The following is a 27,592-nucleotide window of genomic DNA, read 5'->3' on the forward strand; positions in this document are numbered from 1 at the left end:
CGAGCGTGATTTGCTTTTGCAAATTAGAACAGCGAATCATGGCAACGCCCCAGGAAAATGTTACCTGTCTAATCTGGGATTTGGTTCTTCCCTTCGAACGCACTGCGAAAAACGTAGAGATTTGAACTCATAATTTGATCATACTTCAGTGGGCAACAAAAAACTTAGCTTTCAAGTGGTTTTTACCACTCTTTCCCAACTGACCAAAGCCCAAAAGTTCTGAGACTGATTTTTCGCCGTGCTGCTTCCCCTGCCAGCTTCTCCTTGATTACCCATACGCCCCGTGTGCGCGCTGGCCAAGAATTGGTGCTTGGGCTGTGGAGGCTGCCACTTACCGCGGGATTCACGGGCTGGCCGCGTAATGGGCTTTTAGGCCTCGGCATTAAAGAACCATTGTCTCGGTGGGGTAAGAGCAAGAAGATAAAAGCAAAAAACTCCCAGGCCATCGCCGAAGTGCACCCATGGCCAAGTCAAGTCACAGCAGTCGGTAGTAGTTTCGGTTGCCTCAGAGCCTCCCTCTATCCACACATCCATCCAGTCAGCTAGTCAGTTAGTCAGTCAGTCGGATTCAGTTAACACTTTTCACATGCCCGCCGGGTCGAACAATGTGGCCCCACTCATATGGGGGCGGTATGACAAGCGTATATACTATGTAGCTATCTGCGACCACGACATCGACAACTATTTTGACATATTTTGTAAATATCCGTGGATTAGTATCGCAATACTATTGGCACACGTATCGCCAACTGCACAGATACAAGCCACAGTTTGGAAAACAGCAGCAAAAACGGATGTAGATCATTATGTGGCACCTTTTAAATGTTTATACGATATGGTATAATAATATACAAAATATATGTAGTTAAATGATGCAAAAATTATGATAGCATATAATATAGAATTTATGCTTAGACTATCCCCTTTTCACACTCATTCAGTCCATTCAACCCAATCGAAGTTATGACTCCAATCCGTTAGGTTTTTAGAAAACGTGTCACCAATGGCCACCAGTGAGTGGAATGGGGATACTTAGGCATTTGGCCAAAAAGCCTCTAAGTGGACACCTAAAGAAATTAACAATTGCCACCTTTGTTGGCCAAATTCAAGCAGTCAGATAGATCCGCCTGTTTGGTTTGAAATTTCAGTTAACTGAAATAAGCCCTGGAAAGTGAAAACCCAATGCGAAATTGAGCTCAGAAATGAGTCACGTACTCTAGCCCCAATATTTATCTAATCCAACTAAATCGTTTCAACTGGACTCGTATGATTGCTGTTACGTTTTTTCGTACTTTGTTTTCAAAGTTGCAGTGCTGGCGATTTTGACCAATTAGCTGTTTCAGGGTCAAGTTAATGATTCAATTAGCATTTGTCATCATTGTTATTGCTTCTCCTGTGCGGCGTGGTATAATTGATCCCAGATCGTGGGAATATTTATAATGATGTGTGATCACACATCATCACGCCCAACTAGCTACATAAGTAGATCATTCGAAACTTCCACTTCTCGTTTTATATACACTTAAAATTAGGAATCAATTTAAAGTGAATTTTAAATGGCACTTACTTTGAATACGAATAAGTACTGCACTGTACTGTTCCATAAAATAGATTCATAAAATTGAACATAAATCAAGTAGAATAGTAGAGTCATCTAAGAAAAACTAATCTTAGAAACTATCTAATCCTGAAATCCCAGATCTATTAGATGTTAGATAATTGAGCCAAGACCCTTCATCGCCACAAGTCGACCAGTGGCTCGTGGCATGCGTCATCGGTGGCAAGCAAAACGAAACGAATCGAATCGAAAAACTCTGGGATGCAGCAGAGGTGGCCAACTTCGCGGCTCGCGCTCGCCGGGATTGGAAGTGGGCTCGGCGGGTATAAAAGCGACTGCTGGGCCGGTGTGGAATCATTAGACAAGTGTCGAACGGCGCGTGCGCAACAGAGTCTTGGAGGAGCAGTTAGCCACCAGAGAGCAGTGAACACCACAAGCAGGCAGCCACAACATGAAGTGCTTTGTAAGGACTCGCCAGAGGACCTCTCGTGGATTACAGTTTCCTCTCACTAAAAAATGTTTTAAATTCGTTAAAGTGCATAGCAGTTTTCAAAGCTAAAAGTGTGCTAAAACTATTATTTTTTTTGTTAATTTTAAGCAAGTGATTGTTCTAAAAGTAATTTAGAGCTGAAACGTAAAATCCTTGTTACAATTTTTTAAATGGCAATTGTTAAACATTTTTTTTAATGAGATTTTTTTTTATTAAATATTTTTTGCTTTCGAGAAACTGTTAAATTTAAAAGACTCAAATTGCATTGAAATGTGACTTAAATATTTTTAAAAGATAACCAAAAGACGCGTTTTTGAATCGCCCTTAATAACATCATACTTAAGTTCCCTTTTGGTGACCTTCCACCTTCTCGCAGTTTATCCTGATAGCGACCAGTCTGGTGCTGAGTGCCTGGGCTCAGGAGGCGGCGGAGTCGGACCTGGAGCAGGTGGCATCGGCATCGGCACCGGAGGCGGTGGCCGTGGAGGATCAGGTGAGCGCCGCCAGCAGCTATGCGCCGCTGCAGGATAAGAAGCAGGAGAAGCGCTATGTTGGTGGATACGGTGGCTACGGAGCGGGATACGGCGCTGGATACGGAGGCTACGGCGCAGGTTACGGCGCAGGATACGGCGGCTATGGCTCTGGCCTGGCAGCCGGCTACGGAGGAGCGTACGGCAGTGGCGTTGGCGTGGACAGCTACTACAATCCGTACAGCTCGCGAGCTCTGGGTGGATTAGGTGAGGGTGAGGCTGAGCTTGAGAGGAGACTCCCAGTTTCTTGACTGGCCATGGACTGCTTTGACCATTAACGCTTTCGTTAATCCCCAGATGGTGCTGCAGTGGCCGGATACGGTGGCTATGGATCCGCTCTGGGTGGCTATGGATCCGCTTTGGGCGGCTATGGCTCAGCCCTGGGTGGCTATGGATCGGGACTGGGCGGATACGGTGGCTCCTACAACTCGAATCCCTATGCCCTGTCCTACTACAATAGCAGGCTGGGCGCTGGAGCCGGCACGGGTTACCCCTACTACAACACCCGGTTCGGTGCCGGTGGCTATCCATCCAGCTACTACACGAGCAACTACGGCAACAGCGTCGTGGGCGGCGGCTTGGGCGCCCTGGGCGGAGTGCCGCCCATCGGATCGGGCTACAATTACGGTTCCGGAATCTCGGGAACCGTCTACTAGATGGCGCACAATCCAACGTTCAAGATCTAAGCTAGTGGAATTTATTTTTTTTCATCGATATTTTTATCTAACTTTATTTTTATTAAAAGATGCTATAAAACAAAAAATATGCAATATCATAACCGTCATTTTGCTAGTAAGTATATAATCTCATTGGTGAGATGGATATGCGCCATGCTTGTCCTTGATCACCCAGAAGGAGTCGACGATGGCGCCGTCCTGGTCATCGGACACCTGCTCGAAGTGCAGATGGGTGCCATTGTGTGCCTTCAAGCGGGTGTATCCATAATCCTAGAGATTGGAAGAAAATCAATTGAGTATTCCGTTTGCATAGTGTGTAAGTCAATCATTTACATTGCTGTGGTAGGCGTTCCAGGTGGGCAAATCGTTGGAGAAGGGCTCGCGCTCCTCCTTGCAGCCGGCGGAACCAGTTATGATCTGGATGGGCGCCTTGGGATTCGTGTATGGCGCCTCGGCACTGCCATTGTACACCTTATAGTTGTAGATGGGCCAAAGGCGCGTGTAGAAGTGCTCATGCGCAAAGATCTCCACATCGACGCCGTGCTTGTAGAACAGATCCTCCAGGCCGAACCACTTGAGCATGGGCAAGCCCTGGCGGATGTACGTCTCCAGTTGGCTGTTGCAATCGTATTCCTTGTCATCGCTGCAGTACATCGGCCGGTGGCCGTAGGTGATGATCCACGGACGCTTGGCCCGGTTCTCGGGCAGATTTGCCTCGGCCAGGTCGCGCTCCAGCCACTCAAATTGCTTGGTCAGCAACTTGAAGCCGTAGCCGAGGAAGTAGTAGACCTCCGTGGAGAAGGAGACAAAGTGGACGGGTCCCAGGTTGAAGCTGTACCACAAGCTGTCCGTTTCACCGGGCATATTGAAGCGGGCGCGATAGTTGGAGAAGTTGCTGTGATAGTCCAAAGGGAGTTTAGCTTGGAAAGTGAACACATACATATGTAAATTAGTATCACCAACTACTTACTACTTCTCCTCGTGGTTGCCCGGACACACCATGTAGGGCACATAGGCTGCCACCGACTCGATCTGGCGCATGAAAGCATCCCCCACGGCCGCGTTCGAGGTGTCCATGTCGTAGGCAAAGTCGCCCACATGGATGATGGCATCGTACATGCCGCGCTCCGTGTCCTGCTGCAGTCGACCCATCGACTGGGCATTCTCGTTGCCCATGTCCCCGAAAATGGCCAAGGAGGGCGACCACTTCTCACCCGCCGGTGGCGTCTTGAAGTTGAACACCGCCGACCAACCGAGCGGACTACCGCAGGTGTACTCGTATCGTGTGTCCGGCTCCAGGTCCTTCAGTTCCACATTGTGTATGTACTGAGTGCGTGCCTTCTTTCCACCATCCACGAATCGCTGCCAGGTGCCGTTCACCACTATCGGGTCGTCCTCTAGATAGTTCCGGGAGAATTTAACCACCGAGGCGTTGGGGGAGCCCCGCGTCGACCATGTCACCACAATATCACGGAGGTTGTCTGCAACGAAGTTCATCAGCTGCTATTAGTTTCAGTTTTACAGATCACTAGTCCTTAACTACATCCCAAGTTATATTAAAAGCCATCAAAAAAGGATAATGATTCATTTGAACAGAGATCTTTGCATTTTATACTTAAGACTATAGAATCATTAGTCCACAATCATTGCCACTGACAAGTGTTTTATTATAGCGTATACTGCAATTACATCTCGTTAAAATATATATGTAAAGTCATAAGATATATAGGTTTCGCCAAGGAGGATAGTTTCTTGGTCTGATTGCTGCGAAAATAAATGATTCGAAATTGTGCCCGAATTTAAAATACTTCAGTTTACGAGGAAGTAAATATCACAAAGTTTTTCAGTTGAGATCAGCCTGGTATGGTCCATGCTTGTCCTTGATCACCCAGAAGCTATCGATGACCTTGCCCTTCTTGTCATCGGACACCTGCTCGAAGTACAGATGGGTGCGGTTGTGGGCCTTCAGTCGGAGATACCCAAAGTCCTGGCTATGGAAGGCACTCCACGGGGGCATGCGCTTGAAGAAGGGCTCCCTGCCCTCGTGGTTGCCGGCAGCTCCCGAAATGATGTGAATTGGTGCACCGGGATTCACATACGGCTCGGCCAGCGATCCGTTGAACACGGTGTAGTTGTACATGGGCCACATGCGCTCGTAGCAGTGCTCGTGGGCCCACAATTCCACATCCACGCCGTACTGATAGAAGAGTGGCTCCAGTCCAAAGAAATCCAGCATGGGCAGACCCTTCCGCACGATGGTCTCATGGTTGGCACAGTCATCTCCGTTGTCATTGCTGCAGTACATGGGTCGATGGCCGTAGGTAATAATCCAGGGGCGCTTCTTTCGGTTCTCCGGTTTGTTGGCCTCGATCAAATCCCGCTCCAGCCAGTCGTACTGCATCACGATCTGCTTGATCCCGAACTGCGTGAAATAGTAGACCTCAGTGCTGAAACCGATGAAGTGCACCGGTCCCAGGTCGAAGCTGTAGAACATGTTATCCGATCCACCCGGCATGCTGAAGCGATTGATGTAGTGCGAAAAGTTGCTGTGGGTTGAAAGGGAAAAATCCTTGTATCAGTCATCGCCATTATCGGAATTGGATTTTGGTGGAGCACTTACTACTTCTCTTCGTGGTTGCCCACGCACACCATATACGGCAAGTAGGCGGCTATGGTCTCCACCTGGCGCATAAACTCGTCGCCCACCTCTCCGTTCTCCCAGTCCATGTCGTAGGCAAAGTCTCCCACATGGATGATGGCGTCGTACTGGCCGTTCTGCGTCTCACGCTGCAGCGCTGGAAGGGATGCGGCATTCACCACGCCCATATCTCCGTAGATGGCCAGCGAGGGCGACCAGTCGGCGTGGTCGAATCGCGTCCGGAACCAATAGGTGGCGGACCAGCCCAACTCACTGCCGCAGTGGTAGAGATAGGTGCTGTTCGGTTTCAGGTGGGACAACGTCACCTGCGATCGGATGTGTTCATGGATTAGATGCCTTCGGCTATGGGTATGGCTCTTGCTGCGTCGTTACTCACACGATGAATGTACTGGGTGGCCTTTTTGGCTCCGCCGTCCACGAATTTCGTGGGCATCCGTGCCGCCTTCACTCGTTGATGCAGTCCATCGATGCCGAACTCGCAGATGGATTCGTTGGTGTTGTCGCGCGTGTTCCAGGTGACGACCATGTCGAGCACGGTTTCTGCAGGAGCACACTGATTAACTTGGAGCTGAACACTTGGCATGTCACATATTTACAAAAATTGTTTACAAAATGAAAATCGATTTCTTCACATTCTTAAATTATTGAATCTTTATACCCCAAAACAATACGTACACTACGTTCAAGACATTTATTGTAAAGATACTTTGCATTTAAACAACAATCAATGTACAGTCGGATTGCCCTGACTATAACACACACGGTACTCGGATTACATGTACTTATTGAGAATAAAAACCGATTGGGTGCATAGCCCCAAGTGTTTGGACATAGATCCTAAGATGTACAGTATATCAAATACATCCCACACACATTAAAACATTACTTAAGACAGCAGAGCCCGAGTACCAGTTGTCGAACATAAAGTAACATACGAGAGAGATAAGAAACTAATTTAATTTTAGTCCTTATCAGCTAATGTTAAATGCTCTCGAAAGTGCTTGCACATGTGTAAATGCTGCGTTTGTAAAATTGGCTAAGTATAAAACTGTAGTTTGTTCCGGGCTGGGTTGAGATATTTGGAATAGATGTAAGGAATTTGCCACGCTTATTGCTATAGTTTGTGATCAGGTCGAATCAGGTCGAGGCGAATGTGCGCTACTAATACTGCCTGTTGCTATTGATGCGTGTAATGCCTGCAGACTCTTTTAGCTTGAATTGATTCGGTCCAGGTAAGGAATGACGATTCAATTTCGGTAGCTTCCGTGTTTGGATTTCACCAACCAAAAGTCATCGATGATGGCGCCGTCCTTGTCGTCCGACACCTGCTCAAAGTGGATATGTGTGCGATTGTGGGCCTTGAGCCGTGTGTAGCCGTAGTCCTGGCTGTGAAAAGCGCTCCACTCGGGTATTTTGCCCTTGAACGGTTCTCTTCCCTCCTTGCAGCCGGCGGATCCCGTGACGATGTGCACAGGGGCACCAGGATCTTCGTACGGTGAATCCTTCAGCGTTCCATTGCGCACCTCGTAATCGTAAATGGGCCAGAGTCTCTCGTAGGAGTGCTCGTGCGCCCAGATGGCCACGTCCACGCCGAACTCGTACAGCAGTGGCTCCAATCCGAACATGTGTACGAAGGGCCAGCCGACCCGCGTGAGAGTCTCGGAGTGGGTGCAGTCGTTGTCGTTCTCGTTGCTGCAGTACATGGGTCGGTGGCCGTATAGGATGATCCACGGACGCTTGCTCCGATTCTCTGGCAGATTGGCCTTGGCCAGATCCCCGCGCAGCCAGTCAAACTGGAATACCAGCGGCTTTAGACCGTAGTTGAGAAAGTAGTAGACCTCCGTGCTGATGCCCACAAAGTGCACGGGTCCCAGATCGAAGCTGTAGAACATGTTCTCCGTGCCTCCCGGCATGCTGAAGCGGGCGCGATAGTTCGAGAAGTTGCTGCAACACCAACAATTAGATCCTGCTCCTACCAAATACACACTCTACTATCTGCTTCTGCTAGCTAGCTACTCACAACTTCTCCTCGTGATTGCCGGGAACCACCATGTATGGCAGGTAGGCAGCCACGGATTCGATCTGCCGCATAAACTCATCCCCCACGCGCGCGTTCTTCGTGTTCATGTCGTAGGCAAAGTCACCCACATGGATGATGGCATCGTACATGCCGCGCTGCGTCTCCTGCTGCAATCGGGCCAGGGATTGGGCGTTCTCATTGCCCATATCCCCGTAGATAGCCAGCGATGGCGACCAGTCAACGGAGGCGGAGGGCACTGTGCGAAACTGGAAGATTGCCGACCAGCCAAAGTCGCTACCGCAATGGTACGAGTACGTGGCATTTGGCTCCAGGTCCCTAAGCGTCACCTAAGCGAAGTAAGCGATAAGTTTCTCTATTTTTCTGGTGTATCAACTCCGATGTCAAGATGGAACGATTGTGTGTTAAGAGATGGAGATCATTGCAATCCTGGCTCATTGGTTCCTAAATTGGAATCATTTGTCGGTAGCATTTCTCTCACTTTCCCACAAATCGATCTACTTGCAGCGGGTTGTGTTCTCGGGCATACCCTGTGGATGAACTGCGTGGCCTGCTTGTGACCGCCGTCCACGAATTTAGTGGCCGTTCCCCGGGCCTGTTGTGTGAGCCTGACCTGTCCGTCTACCGGTTGACCGTACTCCACCACGCTGATCGCACCCACTTCCTGGTCCGGCGGCAGGCTGCGCGTGGACCAAGTGACGACTATCTCGCTATCGGTGCGTTCTGGTCCAGACGACAAGCGGATATCGAGGAACGGGGAAGAGGAAAAGAAAAACAAACTTGAGCAATTTCGTTGGTCCAAAGTTGGTGCGTTTCAAATGAAGGGAAAACAAACAATTAGCCCTCATCCGGCATCCAATTCCAATTCGATTTAACATTATTACTGATAACGCAACATGAATATATTTGGATTTATACTACATATAAATAATGAACTCGATTTTCAGATTTGCAACGTTAATGATTCGCTTAATTAAACTTGATTGAGACAACTGGGATTTGGTTACTTTAATGCTTAACTTCAATCTCATTAGCAGCGGTTGTGCCAAATTGAATTTGAATCTGTAACCGGAGCAGGGTCGTCGAGTCATTCATGACCAAATGTTATTGTCCAATAATCTGATATTTTTGCCTTGCAGCGTCGCTCTATTGTTTTCGCCTTCTTATCGCCACCCCAGTAGAAACTAGAACACAAAGCCAAATGGCCGGTGGGATGACGATCGGCCTTATCGGTAAGTCGGGCCCCACAGGGTGCCAAAGTCTAGTGCTCTTTTGAATGCATTTCAGGGTTTTGAAGTTTGCAATGCCCACGTTATCGTAGGCAACAGTGGAACCCAGATAAGGCGGATTAACGCTTCGATTTCGGGGGAGTCACCTGATTACGAATAATGCTGGCCAAGCGGCTGGCTAACGTTTCTAATCTTGTTCAATTTTTCGCCAATCACAGCGATTAAGTTCATTATTGTGCACGAGCATACCCACAGTGGCATATTAAAATAGTTTCTTATTGTGTTTTGTTGACCTGCTGGTCACCAGGACTTAAATTATAATTGTTGTAATTATAACATTCAATATAAGTTATTACCGAATTTTTAAAGCGAATGCAAAAGAAATATTGTAGAAGGACTTCTATAGGTCTCAAGCAGACCTTTCTGGCGCTTTCGATTATAGCTATAATAATGAATACACAATATACAATATTTATAAAAACCTTATGTGTTAAGGCACAGATTATTGTCATTTGTAGGCCTAATTAACGATTGTATAGCTATCAACTGCAATTTAATATTACTATGTATCACACTCGATTTGGTGCGAAAAGTTTCATGTTTCTGCATTTGTAATTGATCATCCCATTTATAGGGGCGACACTGGGAAGCGCTTTGTGCAGCAAACGAATCTGGGCGGGATTGGAAAGCAAATATTGATATTACTCGATAAGAGCCGCGAGCATTGCGCACTGTAATATCAATGTTTTTCAAAACAAAAGTGTGAAAACCATCTGTGATAATACACGGAAGGGAAAATAAATGTAAAATTTTAAAATACGTAGGGTCAACTGCGAACAAGTTGCAGCTGTAACTAAAAAGGGAAGTGCAAGTTTGCCTTCCTATGTGAGAGTTTTGTAAAGTTATATACTATATATATGTATATACTAGGCTACCAATTTCTCCCAGTGCACTCCAACACTAATGCAACGGTGCAGGTGGGCGATTTACATAATACGAAAAGTGAAGAAGCTCGCACTCACCTCCAAAGGCCAGATGCACTTGCTCCGGCTGATAGTGGACAATGTTGATCTCCTGCTCCTGGTCGGTGGAAGTGCTCCTAATCCCCGGAAGAAGCAGCAGCAGGAGCAGCGACGTCAGCAGAGCAAATTGCAGTTGCTGCATTTTTACCGTTCTGTAGTTGTTTGTTGTTGTTGCACGTCGATAGGTCAGAGTAATGCAAAAATAGTCAGCAAAAACATTGCCAAATCACAATTGCGTCGTTGTCAAAGTGCGGACCCTCTGCTCCGGGAGTCGGTGGAGTTAAACGGGGAAAACAACAAATTCGCTTGCGGGAACAACAAAAAATGAGCACTAATATGGAAATATCCAGCAATTTATAAGCGCTGCCACAACACAACAAAAACAATCCGGGTGCAGTGTGACCTTGGCCGGCGAACTGCAAATGCCAGTGGTATCGATTGGTTGCTGGCGGCAACTATCGATATAATGCGTTAGCTGAGCGCGCTATTTGAACTTGAATTGTTAACAATTTGTGACAAATGACAAATGTATCCAAGCTGAAGCTGTTTTAAAAACACACTAAAAATGAGATGGTGTTTCAAATTTTAAACAGCTTGCTGGATTATATTATAGTTACCTTTAGTCAAACATGGCGGATGAGTAATAAGCTGTTTCAATTAAGTCAACCAATAAGAAATGTATACATTTTCGCAGATTATCTTTATTATATAACAGCATATGGAATGTTTTGGGAAATGAAATCACTCTAAGAGCTAAATGAAACTACATACAATTCGAGATCCTTTGTCGGTCCCACAATTGAATGCTTGAAAACATGCGGATCGTTTTGTTCATATAAGCGCCTTCTTAGCAATAAACATAGAAGAATATATATAGATATATAGATTAGGGTGTAGATAAAGATACAGATACAGATGGGTATAAATACAGGATAACAATAGAGAGAGAGAGAGAGATAGTTCTAAAAATACATACAACTAGGATAACTGGATATACGTATGTAAATATGTTAAGGATAACATTAGCATAACAACTAAGGACTTTTGGCAGCCTTATCGACTATGTGGGATACATGCTGTGAAATTGGCGAAGCAATACCGCTGGACGTGGACATATACGAGTTGGCAATACATCTTACGAATAACGAAACTAACTACTTCTCGCCGGGTGGGGGGGCTCCACTCGATCCCGTGGCCGCTGCGCTGGGCATGCTGCTCTTGCGCTGCGCCTGCGAGATCTGCACGATCCTCGAGAGCGGCGAGTGGGTGCTGCTGGTGCTGGGTCTCGTTCCGGCAGGCAGGGGTAGCAGCCGTTGAGCGGACGTTCCGCCGGCCTCCTCGGTGGCCCCCGCTGGCAAGGCGCTTCCACTTCCGCCGGGCGGCGAGGTGGGCGACAGTTCGCGGGCCAGTGGCGAGGGTCGCAGCGAGAGGCGGCGCTGGAGCGCCGACTGCGATGACTGCTCCATCAAACTGGCACCTGGTGGCGGTGCCTGGCCCGGTGGAATCTGCAGAGCAGTCGGTCTTACACTAAAGCGGCGACGGAACTTGCTCTGAACAGCAGGCGCATTCGTTGGTCCGGAAACAGAGTTTCCAGCTGTTATTTGGCTTTGATTTGCGGCTCTTTCAGTGTAGCTGGGTGGCGGCTCCAGCAGCGATCTGGCTGCCGGTCCAGTGGGTGCTCCTCCAGTGGGCGATATACCCACAATAGTGGAGCGACGGGCGTACAGCCGATTGGCTGCCGCCGCCTGCAGTGTCCTCGTTTGATCGCCAGCAAAGAGCGACAGGATCGGCGGCAGCTGCGGTGGTTCCAGTCCAGCATTGCCCATCTTGCGCTGCTTGCGACTACCCTTCGATACTCCGCCTCCACTTGCAGCTCCTCCGGCCGCTGCCGCCTGCTGCTGTTCATCAAGCACGGCATGGGTGTGCACCACCTCGAGCGCACGAATCAAATCAGCGATGGTCGTCTGCTCCAGCACGTTCATATCCTTCTCGGAGGTAACCGAGAATATGCTGCTACGACGCGGAGCAGAGGCCAACGAAGATGCCGATGCTGTGGCTGGGAAGAGGCTGCCGCGACGCGCGGCTACCGCTGCCATGGCCGCCGATCCAGAGCCACTGGTGGCTAAGCTGCCGCGGCGCATCTGCATCTGGGCCAGGGCGTGGGCGGTGGGCGGATACATGCTGCCCCGGCGAGCGGATGGGGCTTGATTCTGGGTGTAGATGCTCTCGCGTCGGCGCTTTCCAGCTGCCGCCTTGCGTTGATAGGCTCCTCCGCCCAATGCCGATGGCGGAGTGGCTCCATCCTCCATCTGGAAGCCCATGTTGGTCAGCCCGCCGACGCCGGCGCTGGCCAAGCTGCCGTTCGATTCGAAGGCCGGTGGCGGACCGCGTCCGTTGCGCAGATAGAATTGACTGGAGGCCGCTGTGACCGTGTTGCTGTAGTAGTCCAGCGGGGATCTGGCTTGCTGCGAGATGACACCCTCGGGTACCGACACCACGGACAACTTGCGCTCCAGATCCTGCGAGGGTCGCTTTTTCTGAAAGGGAAACAGGCGACGCAGGCCATCCGGCATGGAGAACTTCTTGACGCGACCGGCACCCGGTGATTGTTTCTTCAGCTGCTCCTCCAGAGCATCCGGCTCCAGATGAACCATGGTCGAGTTGGCTGTTCCATTGGCTCGCTGCTGGCCCTTGTAGCGTTGGTTGAATGCCTCCTGGATCTGCTGGTTGTCGCCGCTCCACGTCCATTCGTTGTGGCTCGAACGGAGTGGCCTCTCGCTTTGCCAGTGTGGTGCCTCCAGGTTGAAATCGGAGCAGGCACGTGCTCTTGGACGCCGCGGGGATGTGAACTCGTTGACCGTCGAGAACGACCATTCGCTGGCCAGGATCTGGGAGTCGGAGAAGCCATGATAGCCACCATAGAGCGCCGCATCCTCCTGCTCTGCCGGCGGTGGCTTCACTGTCGCCAGTGCGCTGACCACCTTGGCCAGCAAATCGGTGGTCTGGCGGTACGCCTCCGCCGTCTCGAACGTCTTCTCGCGATCTAGTTTGCTTAGCTCCGTATCGGAATTGGCGTGCACCATGCCCGCCTCCCTCTGGGCGGCAACCATGTCGGCGCACACGGAGAATGCCCTCTTTCGGCTGGGAATGGGAGCCGGCTCCACGCGGTACATGCTCAGATCCGGACACGAATTGGAGCGTGGCAGTGTGTAGGCGATATCTACATCGGTGTACACGGGCTGAGAGGATTAATTCGATATAACAAATGCAGGTTCATATATGGTCATTGAATGGCAGGTAAGAGTTTAGGTTTCCAGTCCAAGTGTGATTGTGTTTAGCAGTCATATTTGAAGTTCCAAAAAGTGTACAGTGTTGTTGATTTGGTGTTGTACATGTAAAGAGAATAGTTTGGATTAATGTTTGGCCTTTGTTTCGTGGGCAGTTGGTAATGCTCCGATTGTCGGACTAATTTGGGCTAGCACTGTCTATATAAACTCGTTGTGGGTCCACTCAAAATCTCTGGCGATTGATTACTTACATCGGCTGCTCTTCTTTTTCTGCTCAGTCTTAGCCTTATTCTTCGGCTTCTTTCTATTTCCCTTTCGACAAAACTAGAACGGAGAACAGCGGCTATGTAAGATTTTTGGATTACGTCTAAGAATACTGGCTAATTGGAACGTGGATACGAGGATACCGCTTAGTCGGACACGAAACATTGAAGGTACTCCCAGCGAAAATCTCTCTGCAAGATCAATGGTTAGTTAGCCCTTTTGGAGGTGAACGATTGGACACAAGTGCATATTCATTTCAAGGAATACTTTATAAAGTTAATATTTTTTATATGTTTGCCCAGTTATATCGTAATTATCATTATATTAAGTTTCCCGTTTTTAAATTTAACTTGTTAGCAATGTTGTTTATCAAGCTAAACGTTTTATATCTAATGTTCATATGTTAATCGTGAAAACTTGTTGGTTAAAAGAATCCCATATTCTTATTTTAAAAATTGGTAGATATAAGAATTGTGGGGGTTATATTACCCTATGTTATAATATTTAATAATATTTACTAAAGTATGGAATGACTTAATACTAAATTAGAAATCCCCAGGTTATTGCAATCCCTAGACAGATAAAGTGCAATCCCATTTTGAAACTCTGAGTGCTAGCCCATTTGTGAGATGTCCATGGATGGCGGGAATCGTTTACCTTCACTTTGAGGATGTAGAGCTCGTTGAGCATTCGCCGGAGGTAGCCCACATCCTTGGTGACACCGGACCAGATGCGATTCTGGGTGGCCTTCAGGTTGGAGGACAACTGCTGCTCCAGGTAAGCCAGCTTCTTGCTCTGGAGGCCCCTGTTCATGCCGAATGCGCGAATGTTAAATGGCGTTGATTATTGTTGGATGGTTAGATCATGCAGAAGACACGAAACGTAGGACATGCGATGGATTCTGATGCAGCCCAACACTTACCGAGTAATAAAAGTCATGATCATCACCAGGTAGCCCAGGGAGAAGATGAACCACACGATCACAAAGATCTGATAGACCACGAACCAGCCGCCGAACTCCTTGGGCTATTGGCAAATCCAAGATATAATGTTATATTGGTTCTCATATTTATACTTTAAGCCAACTCACCTGGTTGCTGCCGAATGTGGGCACATAGTCACCAAATCCAATCGTTGTGGTGGTCACGTAGCTGTAATACAGCGAGATGGAGTAGGGCCAGTTCTCGAAGTAGGTGAACACCCACGAGGGCAGCAGCAGGAAGAGAGCTATTCCCGGAATCAGGGCAATCACCACCGTGGTGATCAATCCCAGTTGCGGCGGCACATAGTGCATGTCCGTGGACATCTTGTACTTCTTGTAACGTCGGTAGATCGCTTCAAACTGGAAAGAAAAACAATATATATAATTTGTAATAACATAGTACTATAGTATCCCACTTACCGTACGTCCAAAGTATTCGCCCAGGCCGGCAAAGAGGATTCCATTGACGGGGATGCCAATCACCGAGTACGCTATCATGATCATCCGTCCGGCGAAGGTGGTGGGCGATATGTTGCCATATCCCACCGTCGAGCAGACGGTGAAGGCGAAGAAGAAGGCGTGGTAAAAGGTCCACGTGAAGGGCGTATCATCATATGTCGGCGGCAGGGTAACCGGTTTGTCGCAGTAAGCCGAGATCCGCTCGAGAATCTCATCCTGGGTGGTCGTGTTCTTGTCGCCCAGCTCTTCCAGCAGATACTCTGCAGCGAAACGAATAAAGGGATTGGATGAAATTGAGCGTGAAATCAAATCAATTTTAATTGCTCCCCGCCATTGTGGTTCACGTGTCTAACCGAATCCGATCCGGAAGTGAATGTGCCGCCGAGCGCTAACCTTCCGCTTCTCGATGCCAAACAATGGGCACAAAAGAAACCCGTTGCGATGCCGGAGATCCGGAGATCGCTGATCGTCACCGAGTGGCAAACCCTCCGAATTTCCCCCATCGTGGTACATTTTACACTTGAAACAATTGCCCCTCGGAACTGATTATTGAATTGAAAAAAGCTGCTGAAAACTGTGCTACAAATTATCTTTATATTATCTTCTTTCCAAATTCAGAAACCTTGCATAACATTGTTTTTCTCTCAGTGCTGGGATCTCCATCAGCGATCACCACGATCATGACCTGACCCGGACGATGTGGCTCCGGGTAATTGAAATGCGCTGGATGAACGACCGCAGTCGGTTTCATTGAAAGATATTAATCAGGCAAATAAATTGAGATCGTGGCCGGAAAATGAGCTTAGCGCATTTTGCTGTAGGTCAGTAAAGTGGAGCTATGTATTTCGATCTGATTTGATTTCTGGGAATTAATTAAATGACGAGACATTTTCGCAGTGCGTGTAACGATATCGGATTATGCAATTGATTCTGAAGTGATAGTATTAACTAGAATGAGCTATTATGGGAAGTAATCAATTGAAATTGTGTCAATAAACCCCCTAGTTTGGTTTTAAGACCCACCAATATACAATATACAATCTTCAAGTATTACCGATTATCAATCAGCTCTGATACACCTGAATCAAAAATGATTGCACAATCAATGAATAGATAGAGATAGAGATTACCAAGTTTGTTTGTAATCTATCACTTGTTTTCGATCTTTGAATGATTCAACTATGTATTGAATGACCAGTCAGTCCATTGAATGGCTATTATGCTAATTGATTAATTCGCAGATTGATTGATGTATAGTACCGTTCCAACCGGATCGGATGCTCCCTAATCACTAGTGCTACTCTCAGCCTTTTTCGTTATCACAACCAAGTGCATACACCTGTCAGTTGGCATTTTCATGATCGGCTGTCTAACCTTTATGGCCAAGTTTATCGGACTCGAGTCTCGAGAGAGAATTCTATTCGGCAGATTGCTCGAATGTAACTGCAATCATTCAATAAACCCAGAGCCTTGTGCAAATGCCCGTAATCTTTTAACGAATTGCATAATTCAATAAATGCCTCCGTACTCTGGAGGCAAATGGGCACCAACAAAGGGACTAGCAGTCATCTGGTGTCATCTCCCATCTTCCATCCTCCATCTTCCATCTCTCCTCTCTGATCTCTGATCACAACGGGACACAATTGGGGGCAATTCAGAGATTAACAGCTACAGCATCAACAACTATATATCCACCATATAGTGGTATGCCACACAGACAACAACAGGCGAACGGGCACAATTTAATCGCCTTTGTGGGTCCACTGGGAGTCTTGATTGCGGGCAATTTGTTCATAGAAGTCGATCATTATCTCGAATTCTTGCAAGTCCTCCAGACTCGCCTCTCTGGCTTACACAGATTATCTCGGTGATTGAGTGCGGTCCGGAAAAGTTTGTGGCAAACAAATTGATAAATTAATTTAATTAAAGCTCTCCAAAGCGACGAGCGGCAAGTCCGCTGGCAGTGCATCAAACCATCTGAGGTCGAGGTCAGTGGATGCAACTATGTAGGTCCCTACGATATGATCTCTCTTTCAGATCGAAATAATAGCAAATGTAAAAAACATAGTAACTATTTTCATTCCAAACAGACTGCTTTCCTATTTTTGACCACTTTTTATAATATTTAAGACCTGCAATTAAGACCCCATACTAAGTATTTAATGTCCATAATTCTCACTTCCTGTTTTTCAGTTTACGCATCGATTTAAAATAGACCTTGCATTATAATATCGAGCTGGCTTTTCTTTGTAATTTCGACAAGTCTTTGCGAATATCAAATCTAAGTAAGTTAAATCAATTATTCATTTTAATTCCCTTCATACTAAGCTGTGATATAATAAGCTTCAATGCAAGTGCATCAAGTTGTGAACTTAATGAATTTAACTAATGCCTTACAATCCTTGTCTTTCTCCTAATGTAGAAAATCAATTATAACTTCTAGGCGAACCTTTGAAGTAATATACCCCATGCAATATACCAAATCACTGATCACTCACATTCCTGGGAATTCTTGTGGGAGATCTCTTGGCCGTGTCATTTGGCCCGGTCACCTTATCAGGTGTCAACAGCTCAAACCTAATCGCATCGTGTTTGTGGACACTTGAAAGTCATCGGCACACGGTTGTGGTCATAGCCCATTGCCCATTGCCCATAGCCCATAGCCAATTGAAGTGCTGTTTCGCACTGGTCGAAGTCGGAGGAGTGATTATGGTGACTTTGCCCAGCGGCTTTGCCTGCTTACATATGCATACCGAGTGTGGACATAGCAAATGCCATGGGCAAGCTAGGGTATTAACTGGGCCTATCTCGTATAGCCCGATTGCCCATCGAACCCCTTGACTCATTCGGGGTGACCTAGGTTGACCAGAGGTTGACGAGGTTGAGGTACGACGGTTGGCGATCGATCGTGTATCAGGTAAGCCTGCGATTCAATCCGATTCAATCCGTTACGATCCGCACACGTCTTGGGTCGATGGTTACTAATTAGAGCGTTTATGGGTTATTTATTTGCATAATTAGCACATTTTGTGTGCTATTTAAATCCGGATTTATTGCAATTGAAGAGGCATTAAAATAAATACATCCGAGACTGACTGCCGATTTAGCTCGATTTAGCGTAGATATAATCGCTCTCACACCCCGATCTATCTACACAGATCGATGTGTCCGAATATAGAGGTCGCCTTGTCTATAAGGCAAACAGCCCTGATTGCTCCAGACTTGACGAGTCGTAAACCTCACACTTTGCTCCCACATTTACGCACGTTTTGCCAAAAAAAGACGAATCCAGATATCACTGGGTAGGGCTCTCCACAGATCTTTAAGGGGGGATTTCGAAATCTACGTCTTTTGCGCTATACTATACTCTAGATTAGTTGTCTACCATCTCGAGTGTATGTCTGGAAACCCCATTTTGAAGTAGTTCTATTTTAATATCAGTTTAGATCGCAATTTTACTATTAATACCCAGAATTCAGAATACAAGTCATTTAAATATTCTGGCTTAGTGTCTCTATAAGCTATACCTATAAGCTATACTAAAAGTGAACCACGCGTCGAGAAACCTCAACAAGTGGGTGTCAAAGCTTCAAAAGATCCGACATGGCTCTAGACTTTCTATCAGAGTCGTGGGCGACCATTTAGTTGGGTTCGACGGCGGGATCACATGCTCATGGATTGGCCGGAGCGGATCACGCGGCTACTTATGACTAGTGGTGGATATGGGAATAGTGTATACTGATGGTTTCTTTGGTAGCTCACCCACCGTTGATTGCTATTTGCGCCTTGCGCTGCTCGCCGCGCGTTATCTTCTCCTCGCCGTGCTCAATATGGTAATAGATCGCCGCCCCGAACATCAGGTAGGATATGTAGAAGATGAGCAGCAGGATCCATCGATTCGGCGACATGCTCGGCGGATTGTCGCACTACCTGAAAGGACAGCGAATGCAGCTAAAGATTCCAGTTTGGCAACGAGGAATTGCAATCGGATCGGAATCGGATCGGAATCGGTTCGGAATGGGCAGTGGTTTTCGAATTGGAATATCAGTGGATCAGTGGATCGGTGTATTTTGTTTTGGTTTTATTTATTTATAAAGGGGGATTCGGTGTGATCGCGCTGCTCTTGTTGTCTGTCGTTATTTATGGTTGTATCGCTGCTAATCGAAGCTTGATTGCGATTGCTCAAGTGCTGGCCAGTCGCTCTAGTTGTTGTCTATATGTGCACGATAGGAGAGAGCAGAGATACCGGACTATACCGGGCAGTTCCATGCCCTCCGCCCAAAGTTGCGGGTCTTATGCGTTTAAAGACAGTCCATCTACATATACCATCTTGTACTTGGTGGAATATAAATGCAAATAAAGTACCATCATGGCAACAAAAAGTCCCATCTTAATGTCTATTACTCGAGGATATGGAGTACAGCACCGCCTGGTTCGTTGCAGTTGAATTCCTGGCCAAAAGCACGCGCAGTCCGTATCACTAGTGGCCTCCTTAGCCGATGATCGTCATCGCTGGATCGCTTATGGAGTTGCCATTGCCAGTTTGGCGACGTCATCGGACCGAGGCTTACACCTATTGACACTTCTAATCATATCGCCGGGGTACAGAACAGGGCATTACCGCTAATTTTCCACGATTTCTCGCGGTGCAAAGTAGTCCGCTACCGATTAGCGACCGTCGCAGACGTTGCCCTCCCAGCAGTTCAGGTCCCCATCTTGGGTGCTTCTTATCTACGAAAGTGTAGTGTGTGCGAATGTCTGGGGATCACGGGGGCCAGGGTTATGGGTGACTTGGGGGGGTGGGCTGCTGTGGGTGTTGTGTCAACCGACAACTCGCCATGTGGATCGACCGCACTTGGCTGCCAATTAGCGATCGCGAATGCAAAACACAACGGGTTGACAAGCCCGCGTACCCAAAAAAACAAACTCAAATCATCAAGGTGTCAAACGTTTGGCGAGAACTCTACTCATTATTGCCAATGATTAGAGTTCTTGGAGAAGCGGACATGCCATAAAGATAAATGCCACGGAGTTTTAGTCACCCAAATACTCTACTCTGTCATACTTGATGACTATTTTGGAATGTACTTGTTGCTTCACCTGATAAATAGCACTTATGTCCGTTGGCAGCAACTCTTAAGCCATCATAAAGATATGCGATGGTGATTGGTTGCTAATTGGCAATTGATGGTGAAAGTTCTTACAATATCATAAAGATAAACGTTGTGGGTGGGGGCCGCCGCCTAAGTCACCTAAGTCATCATCATCGGTGGTGCAGATTTGCGGTTCTTACAATATCATAAAGATAAAGATGGCTGCGTGTTCGCCCTAATGAGTTCATGTTGGGGTAGTTCCTGTGGACTTTACGCGCGTGGAATCCCCCGCCAATTCACGTGAATCAACTAATCGAGCTTCTTGCTTCCCGGTTCTCTTCAGTTTAGTTTGGTTTTCTTTCGGTACCTTCGTAGGTAGGTTCTATTTTCAACGCTGATTTCCTATCGCCGCGTATCGGTAAAAGTCTTCTCATTACACGCTTGATTACATTGGGACAATTCGAATTGTTTATTCGCGTTGTTCAAGTCAAGTGATCGCTGATAAGCGTAGAATACGCTGCGTTTGGCTCTGCAACAGTTTTAATTATTATTATCGTTCTTACTGTATAATTTCTATTAAATTATCTATGGAGTAGTCTTGTTTTTGTTTCGGGCCATGATCGCTTTTGCCTGTGGTCCCATTGGCAACAACTACAAAGCCAACAAAATCGAATGCGAGCACAACAACAACAACGGCGACTACAATAATTTGTTAACAATAAAAAATAAAATCGTCTATTGGGCTCGTTCCTCGAGCACTGACTGGCTGGCGATGACGCCGTTCAATGGAAGTCTTTTCATTTATTGTGTTTCCTTTTTTATGTATTTATTTATTCCGAACAAACATTTCGATGACGCTGTGTGTTCCCAAACGATCTTTTTAACGCTTTTTTTCCCCGCTTTTTTTTTTGTGCTTTTTGGGCTTGCCCCCGGAATTCTTTTGGAGTGGAAAATTCTGCCAATAAGTTGGCGGAAACGACTGATAATCGGGTTAACAGTAAATTAGGATCGTTATTTAATCAAATATCAAATATTGAAAGGGTTATTATAATACTTCCAAAAGTGTACGATCAAAATACACTAGAGAGATCACTTTCTCATAACTTCATAGCTTCAGAGGCCTGTGGAAATTTCGCAGACACCCACCCACACACACACCCGTCGTAAACGCATAAAATGGAGCCACTCTTTATCAAACCGAACCCAAGTGGAACCCAAATAAAACCCTGATAAACATTCGATGATCATGTAAATGAATTAAGTCAATGTTTGACGTCAAGTGGTGTAGACAACAGAACATTTAATATGCCAATAAAAGCATTTACTAATTGATAGCCCACATACTCCAGTTCATGGTGATCGGTGGGTATTTTTGGAGAAATCGTCAAAGGATCGCTAAGTCACTATACGATCATTAGATCCTCACGTGCATCCCCTGAGAAACGAGAACTGGGAACTGGGAACTGAGAACTGAGTACTGAGAATTGAAAAGCCCGTGTTACGTGCAGAATTGGCGGGGAAATCGTATGGACTACGGTCGTATATTATGTGGAACAAAATTAATAAATAACAAAATATTTACATATACCGACGCTAAATAGTCGTATAATCAATAATAAATAGCAGCAACTGCAAAATGAACACGTTTAGTAAATAATCGCAAAAGTCGTCAAGCGTCAAAAGCCGTGCTTTTCTTTCTTTTTTTTTATATATTTTTCAATTTTCAATTCTCCACTGAGAAAGAGGGAGAAAGGGAAAACCTCGGGGGCGACAAAGGAACAAGAATCGCAAGCATTGTGTCCGGAGTCTAAAAAATCTGGGTGGAAATACCAGGCGGGCCTGATGAGCCTATTGGGTGCTAATGATGACATTGTTTTACAAGCCGGCTCGGCAAGATGATTAATTGAATTGCGATCTATCAATTTCTCGTTTCCTCCGTCGGTCTCGTCATCGTCTTAGTTGGTGCTTCTGGTTTTCCTTCTTGTGATAAGACTAAAGGCTAAATCTACGTCAGAGCCCCGAGTTATACACGGCAATTAAGAACGACAGTCAGGCGTCCATAGCTGGATAAAATATGGGATAGGCTTCCTAACTTTTATCATGGAAATCGGAAATTATTGTGAATCCTTTTATGTTTGTTTTCTGTTTTAAACGTTACATGGTAATATTTCACCGATAATAGTATCTAATTGTATCATTCGCAATTATTCTTCCATTATGGAAGATCGACTGTAAGTCTGTCTGTCGCATGTATTGCTGATTGGCCACTATCAAGCAACCGTTAACTGAGTTACCAACTAACTGAGCTGATTGACGAACCGAGGGGATCTATAGTTTGGGCCATATTTGCTTATAACCAAATGCCCCGTGATGGATGATGTTGGCCTAAGTGCAATCGCAAGACTTCTTGAGCCCGCTGCCAATCGACTGATCGATAACAGATAACTGGTTGCCGTTATTTGCGCTTGCGGCTAACGGTACATTCGTAGCGGGTGTATGTAAACGTTTTTGCATATGGTAAGAACAGTTAAGAACAGTTAAGCAAACACTTTTGCACTGTGAAACAATTTCGTTAATTAAATGCATTCATACTACAGATACCGTTTCGTAGGTGCGGCACTGATTGATTTACCGGATTTTGCCAAAACACTCTAAACAAAAACCCACTCGATCTATATTCTTTTATGCAATTTATTTTTAAGATTAATGTTGTTAAAGGTTTTTCTGTGATGAACACAGTACTGAAATTGGCAACTATTTTTAAATTTACTATTGGAAATAACGTGGATTCAAACTCAACTTTCGTAAATTATAGAAGAGATGAACGTGAATTATTTGCGCGAGTGTAGACAGCGCGTCTGAAGTGGAGCACACATGCGAATCCGATCGTTCAGATTGGGCGCAGAAGAACTCTAACCTGTGCACTATATATAATCGTTTCGATTCCGGGCGTGCAATGGATCGCGCTCTTGCTTTCCTCTTCGTGGCCCACTCAGATAACGCCGTGCAAGGTGACCACGAGAACAAAACCAAAAAAATAATGACAGACACACGGATCGGAAGTCGAAGAGATTTTGAGGGGATGGCGATAATGTGTGTTGTTTACCAGTGCACTGATTTCCAATTCAATTCCTTCTGGTATTCCTTATATATTTTGTTTCTTTTTTTTTGTTTGCAATTTTGCCGTTTTCCGTTCCGATCCTTTTAAGGTTTATGCTTCACTTTCGGGATACCCACGATCAAAAATTGTTGAAAAAAATAAACACTCGCAGGAACCGTTGGCTTTCGCCTTTCGCCGAGTTGTGGGTAGTTTCTTTTTATTACTTTATTTTTTTTTGCGAAACGAAATAGTTTGAAGAGAATCGCGAAACACTGGAAGACTGAGCGAACGCGTCGCAGGACCGTTACCGTTAAGCGGTGCACGCTGAATTGAGGCGCTGCCACTGCGAGGTTGACACTTTTTGTTAACGGTGACGATCGGCGGCGGTGACGTCGCTCCGTCGCTTCTCGATTCCCGTAACCGTTCTGATTTAAATGGAACGCTGCTCCAAGCTCACGTCGGTTTCCAGTCTCTGTCGGCGTAGGCGTAGCCGTCGACGTCGCTGCCCGCTAACCGCTATTTCTGTTTCGGTTTCTTCTTCGCTTTTCCGTTTCGTTTTCGACAATTTCCAGCCGAGCTTTAAAGTCTCCTTCTCTCCTGCCGTTTCCCGTTTTCCCGCCAGGAGTGAGAGAAACCGTTAGTGCAGATAGAAAGAACAGAAGCAGCTTCACCGTTACGTTACTTCACTTCGACGAAGTTTAACAAATTAAGAAGTTTAAAACGAGCTCTCCGAGTGCGGAACTTAAATAATAAAAACAAAATCAGAGCGGGAAAGCTCAAAGCCGCACGGCAAACGAACGCGGCATTAATACAATTCAACCAGCTCCTTTAACTGCCGATCGGTGAGTTAACTTATAGATTTGTATGTCTTTGTGTACACTATACGTGTGATCTCTAATCCAGTGCTCACTCACTTTGAGCTCTTCGCTCCCAAAACAAGAAGAAGACAGTGCGGAATCACTCAAAGAGGTGTGTGAGTGTATTTTTTTTCGAGTGTGCGGGTGGGGAGCCCCACCCCCAAACCCTGAACTAACTAAACTCAACCAAACTGAACTAAACTAAATCAAGTTGAAATGCCGATCGACGAACGGCAACTACGAAATTCTCCAGCAGTTCTCAGCCCACTAACCGCCTGCCCCCAACATACACCCTCCACCCAAAACCCCCTGCCCTTCCAAAATCGATCGTCGCAAAAAAGAGATACTGTGTAGTAACCAACGGAATATGGGGTTAGTACAGTGGAGCAAAACGGCGCCAGGATTGAACCACACATCTCAAGATCTTAACAAAAATAAAATCATTTTAAACTTTTATTTTTTTTGTTATATGTTTTTGATTGGATCCTGCAGAGTTGTCATTTCTGAGCTGTCTTTTCCGCACTATGAATCATAAAACATTACAGTGAAAATATCTTTTCCAATTGATAACATTTCTATAACATTTCCTATAAGCCATAAAATTCGGCCCTGACATGCCCATTTAATTAACGTCAAAAACTCGATTTTATACAACCCAATTTAGCAAAAGTTATCTACGGTTGAGAAAAGTTGCCCTCATTGGGTATTTCTTGTTACGTTTATCTTTATTGCAATTTGATTTTAAGGAATCCGTTTATTACTTCTAAAAGGTAAAATCATAGGATAGAGTTCTGGAATTTATCCTTTTGTGATAATTTTGTCTTTATAGAGAAATTCTTAAATCGTAGTAGCATTACTTAGATTCCCTGTAAGCAAGATGTATGGATTAAAGACACTCTCTTTCTTATCGCTATTGTGTGGTTTGGATGCGAGCATCACTTATCACGACCCACTGTGTGCTCAGTTTTTGTTGATCAGCCTGGCCAGCGACCTTTTTTAGAATATACGTAGCATTGGCCAGATTCCCCACCCAAAGTGGGCGCATAAAAACCTTACCCACGGCGCCACCGCCACTGCCACGCCCACCGACGAACTGTCAAGCCCACAGAAAAACACACCTAAACGTGCGTTGTCAAAAAAAAAAACAAAATAAATAAAAAGAAACAACCGAAGCGACCACAATCGCAACCAACGTAAATAATTTGTCTACGGATTTTAGTGCTTTACGACGGGCACTAGCCGAGCGCAAACTTAAATCGTCAAACGGCAGACGAGCCACCCCAATAGACCGATCCACACCCACCCACTGAACCACCACCGAGCCACCAAAACAATAGCCTGGTAGCACGTTACTACCCACCATCATCCCACCTTGATCTTGGGGCTTTAACCACCTGATTCTGCCATCGTGGAAAGTATTCACTGTCAATGCCATTGTCAATAATGAAGAACCCCCGTCGATCGGCATTGATGTAAGGGAAAGGGTAGAGGGAATTTGATTTTAAGGTACCTACGGATATGATTAGTAATACCATTTTCATGATCACTTGAGTGGTAAACTTACCCTTTTGGGGGTGTTCTGTTTACGAAAGAGATCGAAGATCTTATAATCAATACAATAATCCCTATTTGAACTCATATCTAATATACACACCAGTTTAATACTGTTCAATATTTAATATATACAAAAGTTGTTATCAATATTAAATTAATTGAATATTTTTAAAATTTAAAAAATTACATTTTCTTTCAGAGCGTGCAGAAAGGATATTATTATTGTGGCCTACTGTGCATGTGGAATACCGGGAATACCTGCAAATGGACTAGGGAGTCGTCGAATCGAAGGGAACTCAAGATGTGAGAGCCATGTAAGTGCAACTCAAACCGCTTGACACTTGACGATCAGAATTGAGTTATCGCCTCGTTTTTTTTTGCCTTTATTTTATTTTTTGCTCACGCTCCACATTTTTTGTAGTCTCAACAGATCGATTCGGATTTGGCGAGTGCGAAAGAGCGGAGGAAGCTCAAGAGAGCGTGGAGATGGAGATAGCCGGTGCCCGGGGCTTCGGATCGCCGGGGACAATGATAGTGTTGATAACAAGTGCTTTGCTCTGGATATGAGAATGGGAATCTTCTCCGACACCGAAAGCCGTACACTGCAGGAAATTCTATTTGGAAGTTTTCCAATCCTGTCTAATATTAATACCTATCTATACAGGCTAATAATGATTTGAATATCCTTCAAGCTCAATGTAAACTTTTGATAACATAGAAAATGCATTTAAGATTTAAAAAATTAATTTATTAAATATTTTGTCACTTTCAGTTACGTTTTTAGGCCCACTGTGCGCCTGCGCAGCTTCACGCTCGTAAAAAGCACAACTCACGATCACCGGAGATCTACGGTTTTCAGAGTTAAATGTGGAGCAATGCTGACCATGACTCCTAGGATTTCGTCTGGTGAAATGACGTGTAAATAAATTGATAAATAAGTTGAAAAGGTTTAATGAACCAATAAAGAATCATTATTATTTATGACATAAAATAAGATATCTATATGATTACAAATATAATGAATATAAAGATTGTTATCTTTTATTAAGAAAAGATAAGCGGGGTGGTAATCTTCAATATTCTCAACGATACCATACAGAATTCTTCGAAATAATTAAGCAATAAATACAGCTTTGTACATTTCTTTAAGTGTTCGTTATACGCCTTCTCCGGAAGACATGTGTATGTATATTTTCTATATTGGGCTATTGCTCGTATTTCCCACGTCATTCATGCTATTTGACCAACTCCACATCCACTCCCTGCGATGGGAGGAGAAAACCCCCAAGCAGCTGGGTTTGCTCCTCAAATCAGATTGGGCAAATACGACTCAACGAGGTGCTAAAAGATCCCATTTGTGCTCGATCGCTGGAGCCTTTAATTGAAAAGATAAGCTGCTACTGCGAAAAGTGCGAGTTTTCGTTACAGTAGCACAGAGATTCCACAGTGGGCCACAGTCGAAAGAGAGTAACAACTCAAGGTTGAGTCGGAATGGTAGAGCCCTATTTAAATTGGCAACTGATTCATGCCTATACGAGCTGCATTAGCCAGTGTTGATAAGCATAATTAATTAATTACGCTGCAGGCACGCAATGCTAGCCAGCTTTGATGTATCGATGGAACCGCCCCGGTATTTCACCTGTCTTCGCAAAGTGGCCGCCACAAATCCGAGTGTATTTAAATAAATTCAAACGAATTGTAATTGATGGGGCACCAGGCCCCCGGTTCTCCAAAATTATTAGTCTTGGATGCCGCCGTTTGGAGCCCGGACCACCGAACGGTAATGATCGATT

At 45.6% G+C, this 27,592-nt stretch overlaps 3 protein-coding genes and 2 long non-coding RNA genes across 14 annotated transcripts; 3 read left to right on the forward strand and 2 right to left on the reverse strand.

The window, feature by feature from the left end:
* Nucleotides 1-1,871: 1,871 nt before the first annotated feature.
* Nucleotides 1,872-3,340, forward strand: LOC122623293 (keratin-associated protein 6-2). Of its 2 annotated transcripts, none has more exons than XM_043802360.1 (3): nt 1,872-2,021; nt 2,425-2,791; nt 2,876-3,340. In XM_043802360.1, the coding sequence occupies exons 1-3, from the start codon at nt 2,010-2,012 to the stop codon at nt 3,232-3,234; spliced, it is 738 nt and encodes a 245-aa protein (XP_043658295.1). In that variant the 5' UTR covers nt 1,872-2,009; the 3' UTR covers nt 3,235-3,340. The 2 variants fall into 2 exon arrangements, with proteins under 2 accessions (XP_043658295.1, XP_043658296.1); XM_043802361.1 differs by having other exon boundaries at nt 2,425-2,785; nt 2,876-3,337.
* On the reverse strand, nt 3,275-10,682 carry LOC122623292 (acid phosphatase type 7). Of its 3 annotated transcripts, none has more exons than XM_043802358.1 (4): nt 10,204-10,608; nt 4,226-4,736; nt 3,589-4,150; nt 3,275-3,525 (listed from the first exon to the last, which is right to left on the reverse strand). In XM_043802358.1, exons 1-4 carry the CDS (start codon nt 10,343-10,345, stop codon nt 3,385-3,387), a joined length of 1,356 nt encoding a protein of 451 aa, XP_043658293.1. In that variant the 5' UTR covers nt 10,346-10,608; the 3' UTR covers nt 3,275-3,384. The 3 variants fall into 3 exon arrangements, with proteins under 3 accessions (XP_043658293.1, XP_043658294.1, XP_043658292.1); XM_043802359.1 differs by lacking the exons at nt 3,275-3,525; nt 3,589-4,150; nt 4,226-4,736 and adding exons at nt 4,892-5,801; nt 5,876-6,219; nt 6,291-6,454 and having other exon boundaries at nt 10,204-10,653; XM_043802357.1 differs by lacking the exons at nt 3,275-3,525; nt 3,589-4,150; nt 4,226-4,736 and adding exons at nt 6,592-7,858; nt 7,935-8,281; nt 8,482-8,675 and having other exon boundaries at nt 10,204-10,682.
* A 202-nt stretch (nt 10,683-10,884) lies between these two features.
* Nucleotides 10,885-23,662, reverse strand: LOC122623462 (open rectifier potassium channel protein 1). Of its 4 annotated transcripts, none has more exons than XM_043802647.1 (8): nt 23,526-23,662; nt 18,962-19,125; nt 15,157-15,455; nt 14,845-15,096; nt 14,677-14,780; nt 14,412-14,559; nt 13,742-13,814; nt 10,885-13,423 (listed from the first exon to the last, which is right to left on the reverse strand). In XM_043802647.1, exons 2-8 carry the CDS (start codon nt 19,101-19,103, stop codon nt 11,358-11,360), a joined length of 3,084 nt encoding a protein of 1,027 aa, XP_043658582.1. In that variant the 5' UTR covers nt 19,104-19,125; nt 23,526-23,662; the 3' UTR covers nt 10,885-11,357. The 4 variants fall into 4 exon arrangements, with proteins under 4 accessions (XP_043658582.1, XP_043658580.1, XP_043658579.1 ...); XM_043802646.1 differs by having other exon boundaries at nt 12,073-13,442; XM_043802645.1 differs by lacking the exon at nt 14,412-14,559 and having other exon boundaries at nt 10,885-13,442.
* Nucleotides 13,843-14,712, forward strand: LOC122623465. Its single transcript, XR_006326406.1, has 3 exons — nt 13,843-13,959; nt 14,314-14,531; nt 14,616-14,712. It is a non-coding gene; the product is annotated as an uncharacterized LOC122623465 (long non-coding RNA).
* Nucleotides 23,197-26,695, forward strand: LOC122623464. 4 transcript variants are annotated; one of them, XR_006326403.1, is made up of 6 exons: nt 23,201-23,426; nt 23,498-24,230; nt 24,292-24,357; nt 25,999-26,113; nt 26,221-26,497; nt 26,572-26,695. It is a non-coding gene; the product is annotated as an uncharacterized LOC122623464 (long non-coding RNA). The 4 variants fall into 4 exon arrangements; XR_006326402.1 differs by lacking the exon at nt 24,292-24,357 and having other exon boundaries at nt 23,205-23,426; XR_006326404.1 differs by lacking the exons at nt 23,498-24,230; nt 24,292-24,357 and having other exon boundaries at nt 23,197-23,426.
* The last annotated feature ends 897 nt before the right edge of the window (nt 26,696-27,592 follow it).

The sequence above is a fragment of the Drosophila teissieri genome, chromosome X, assembly GCF_016746235.2.
Source record: "Drosophila teissieri strain GT53w chromosome X, Prin_Dtei_1.1, whole genome shotgun sequence".
NCBI classification, from domain to species: Eukaryota; Metazoa; Arthropoda; class Insecta; order Diptera; family Drosophilidae; genus Drosophila; species Drosophila teissieri.

Excerpts from the sequence above, each read along its gene's own strand:
- LOC122623293 (XM_043802360.1), top strand. Across the intron at positions 2,792-2,875 it reads TCTGGGTGGATTAGGTGAGG|ATGGTGCTGCAGTGGCCGGA; the intron begins GTGAGGCTGAGC and ends GTTAATCCCCAG.
- LOC122623292 (XM_043802357.1), bottom strand. The coding sequence starts at position 10,345 with ATGCAGCAACTGCAATTTGCTCTGCTGACGTCGCTGCTCCTGCTGCTG. Across the intron at positions 8,676-10,203 it reads AGTGCATCTGGCCTTTGGAG|AACGCACCGATAGCGAGATA; the intron begins GTGAGTGCGAGC and ends CGTCTGGACCAG. Across the intron at positions 8,282-8,481 it reads CCACGCAGTTCATCCACAGG|GTGACGCTTAGGGACCTGGA; the intron begins GTATGCCCGAGA and ends TACTTCGCTTAG.
- LOC122623462 (XM_043802647.1), bottom strand. The coding sequence starts at position 19,103 with ATGTCGCCGAATCGATGGATCCTGCTGCTCATCTTCTACATATCCTAC. Across the intron at positions 15,097-15,156 it reads GCGAATACTTTGGACGTACG|TTTGAAGCGATCTACCGACG; the intron begins GTAAGTGGGATA and ends TTTTCTTTCCAG. Across the intron at positions 13,815-14,411 it reads TCTACATCCTCAAAGTGAAG|TTTTGTCGAAAGGGAAATAG; the intron begins GTAAACGATTCC and ends TCTCCGTTCTAG.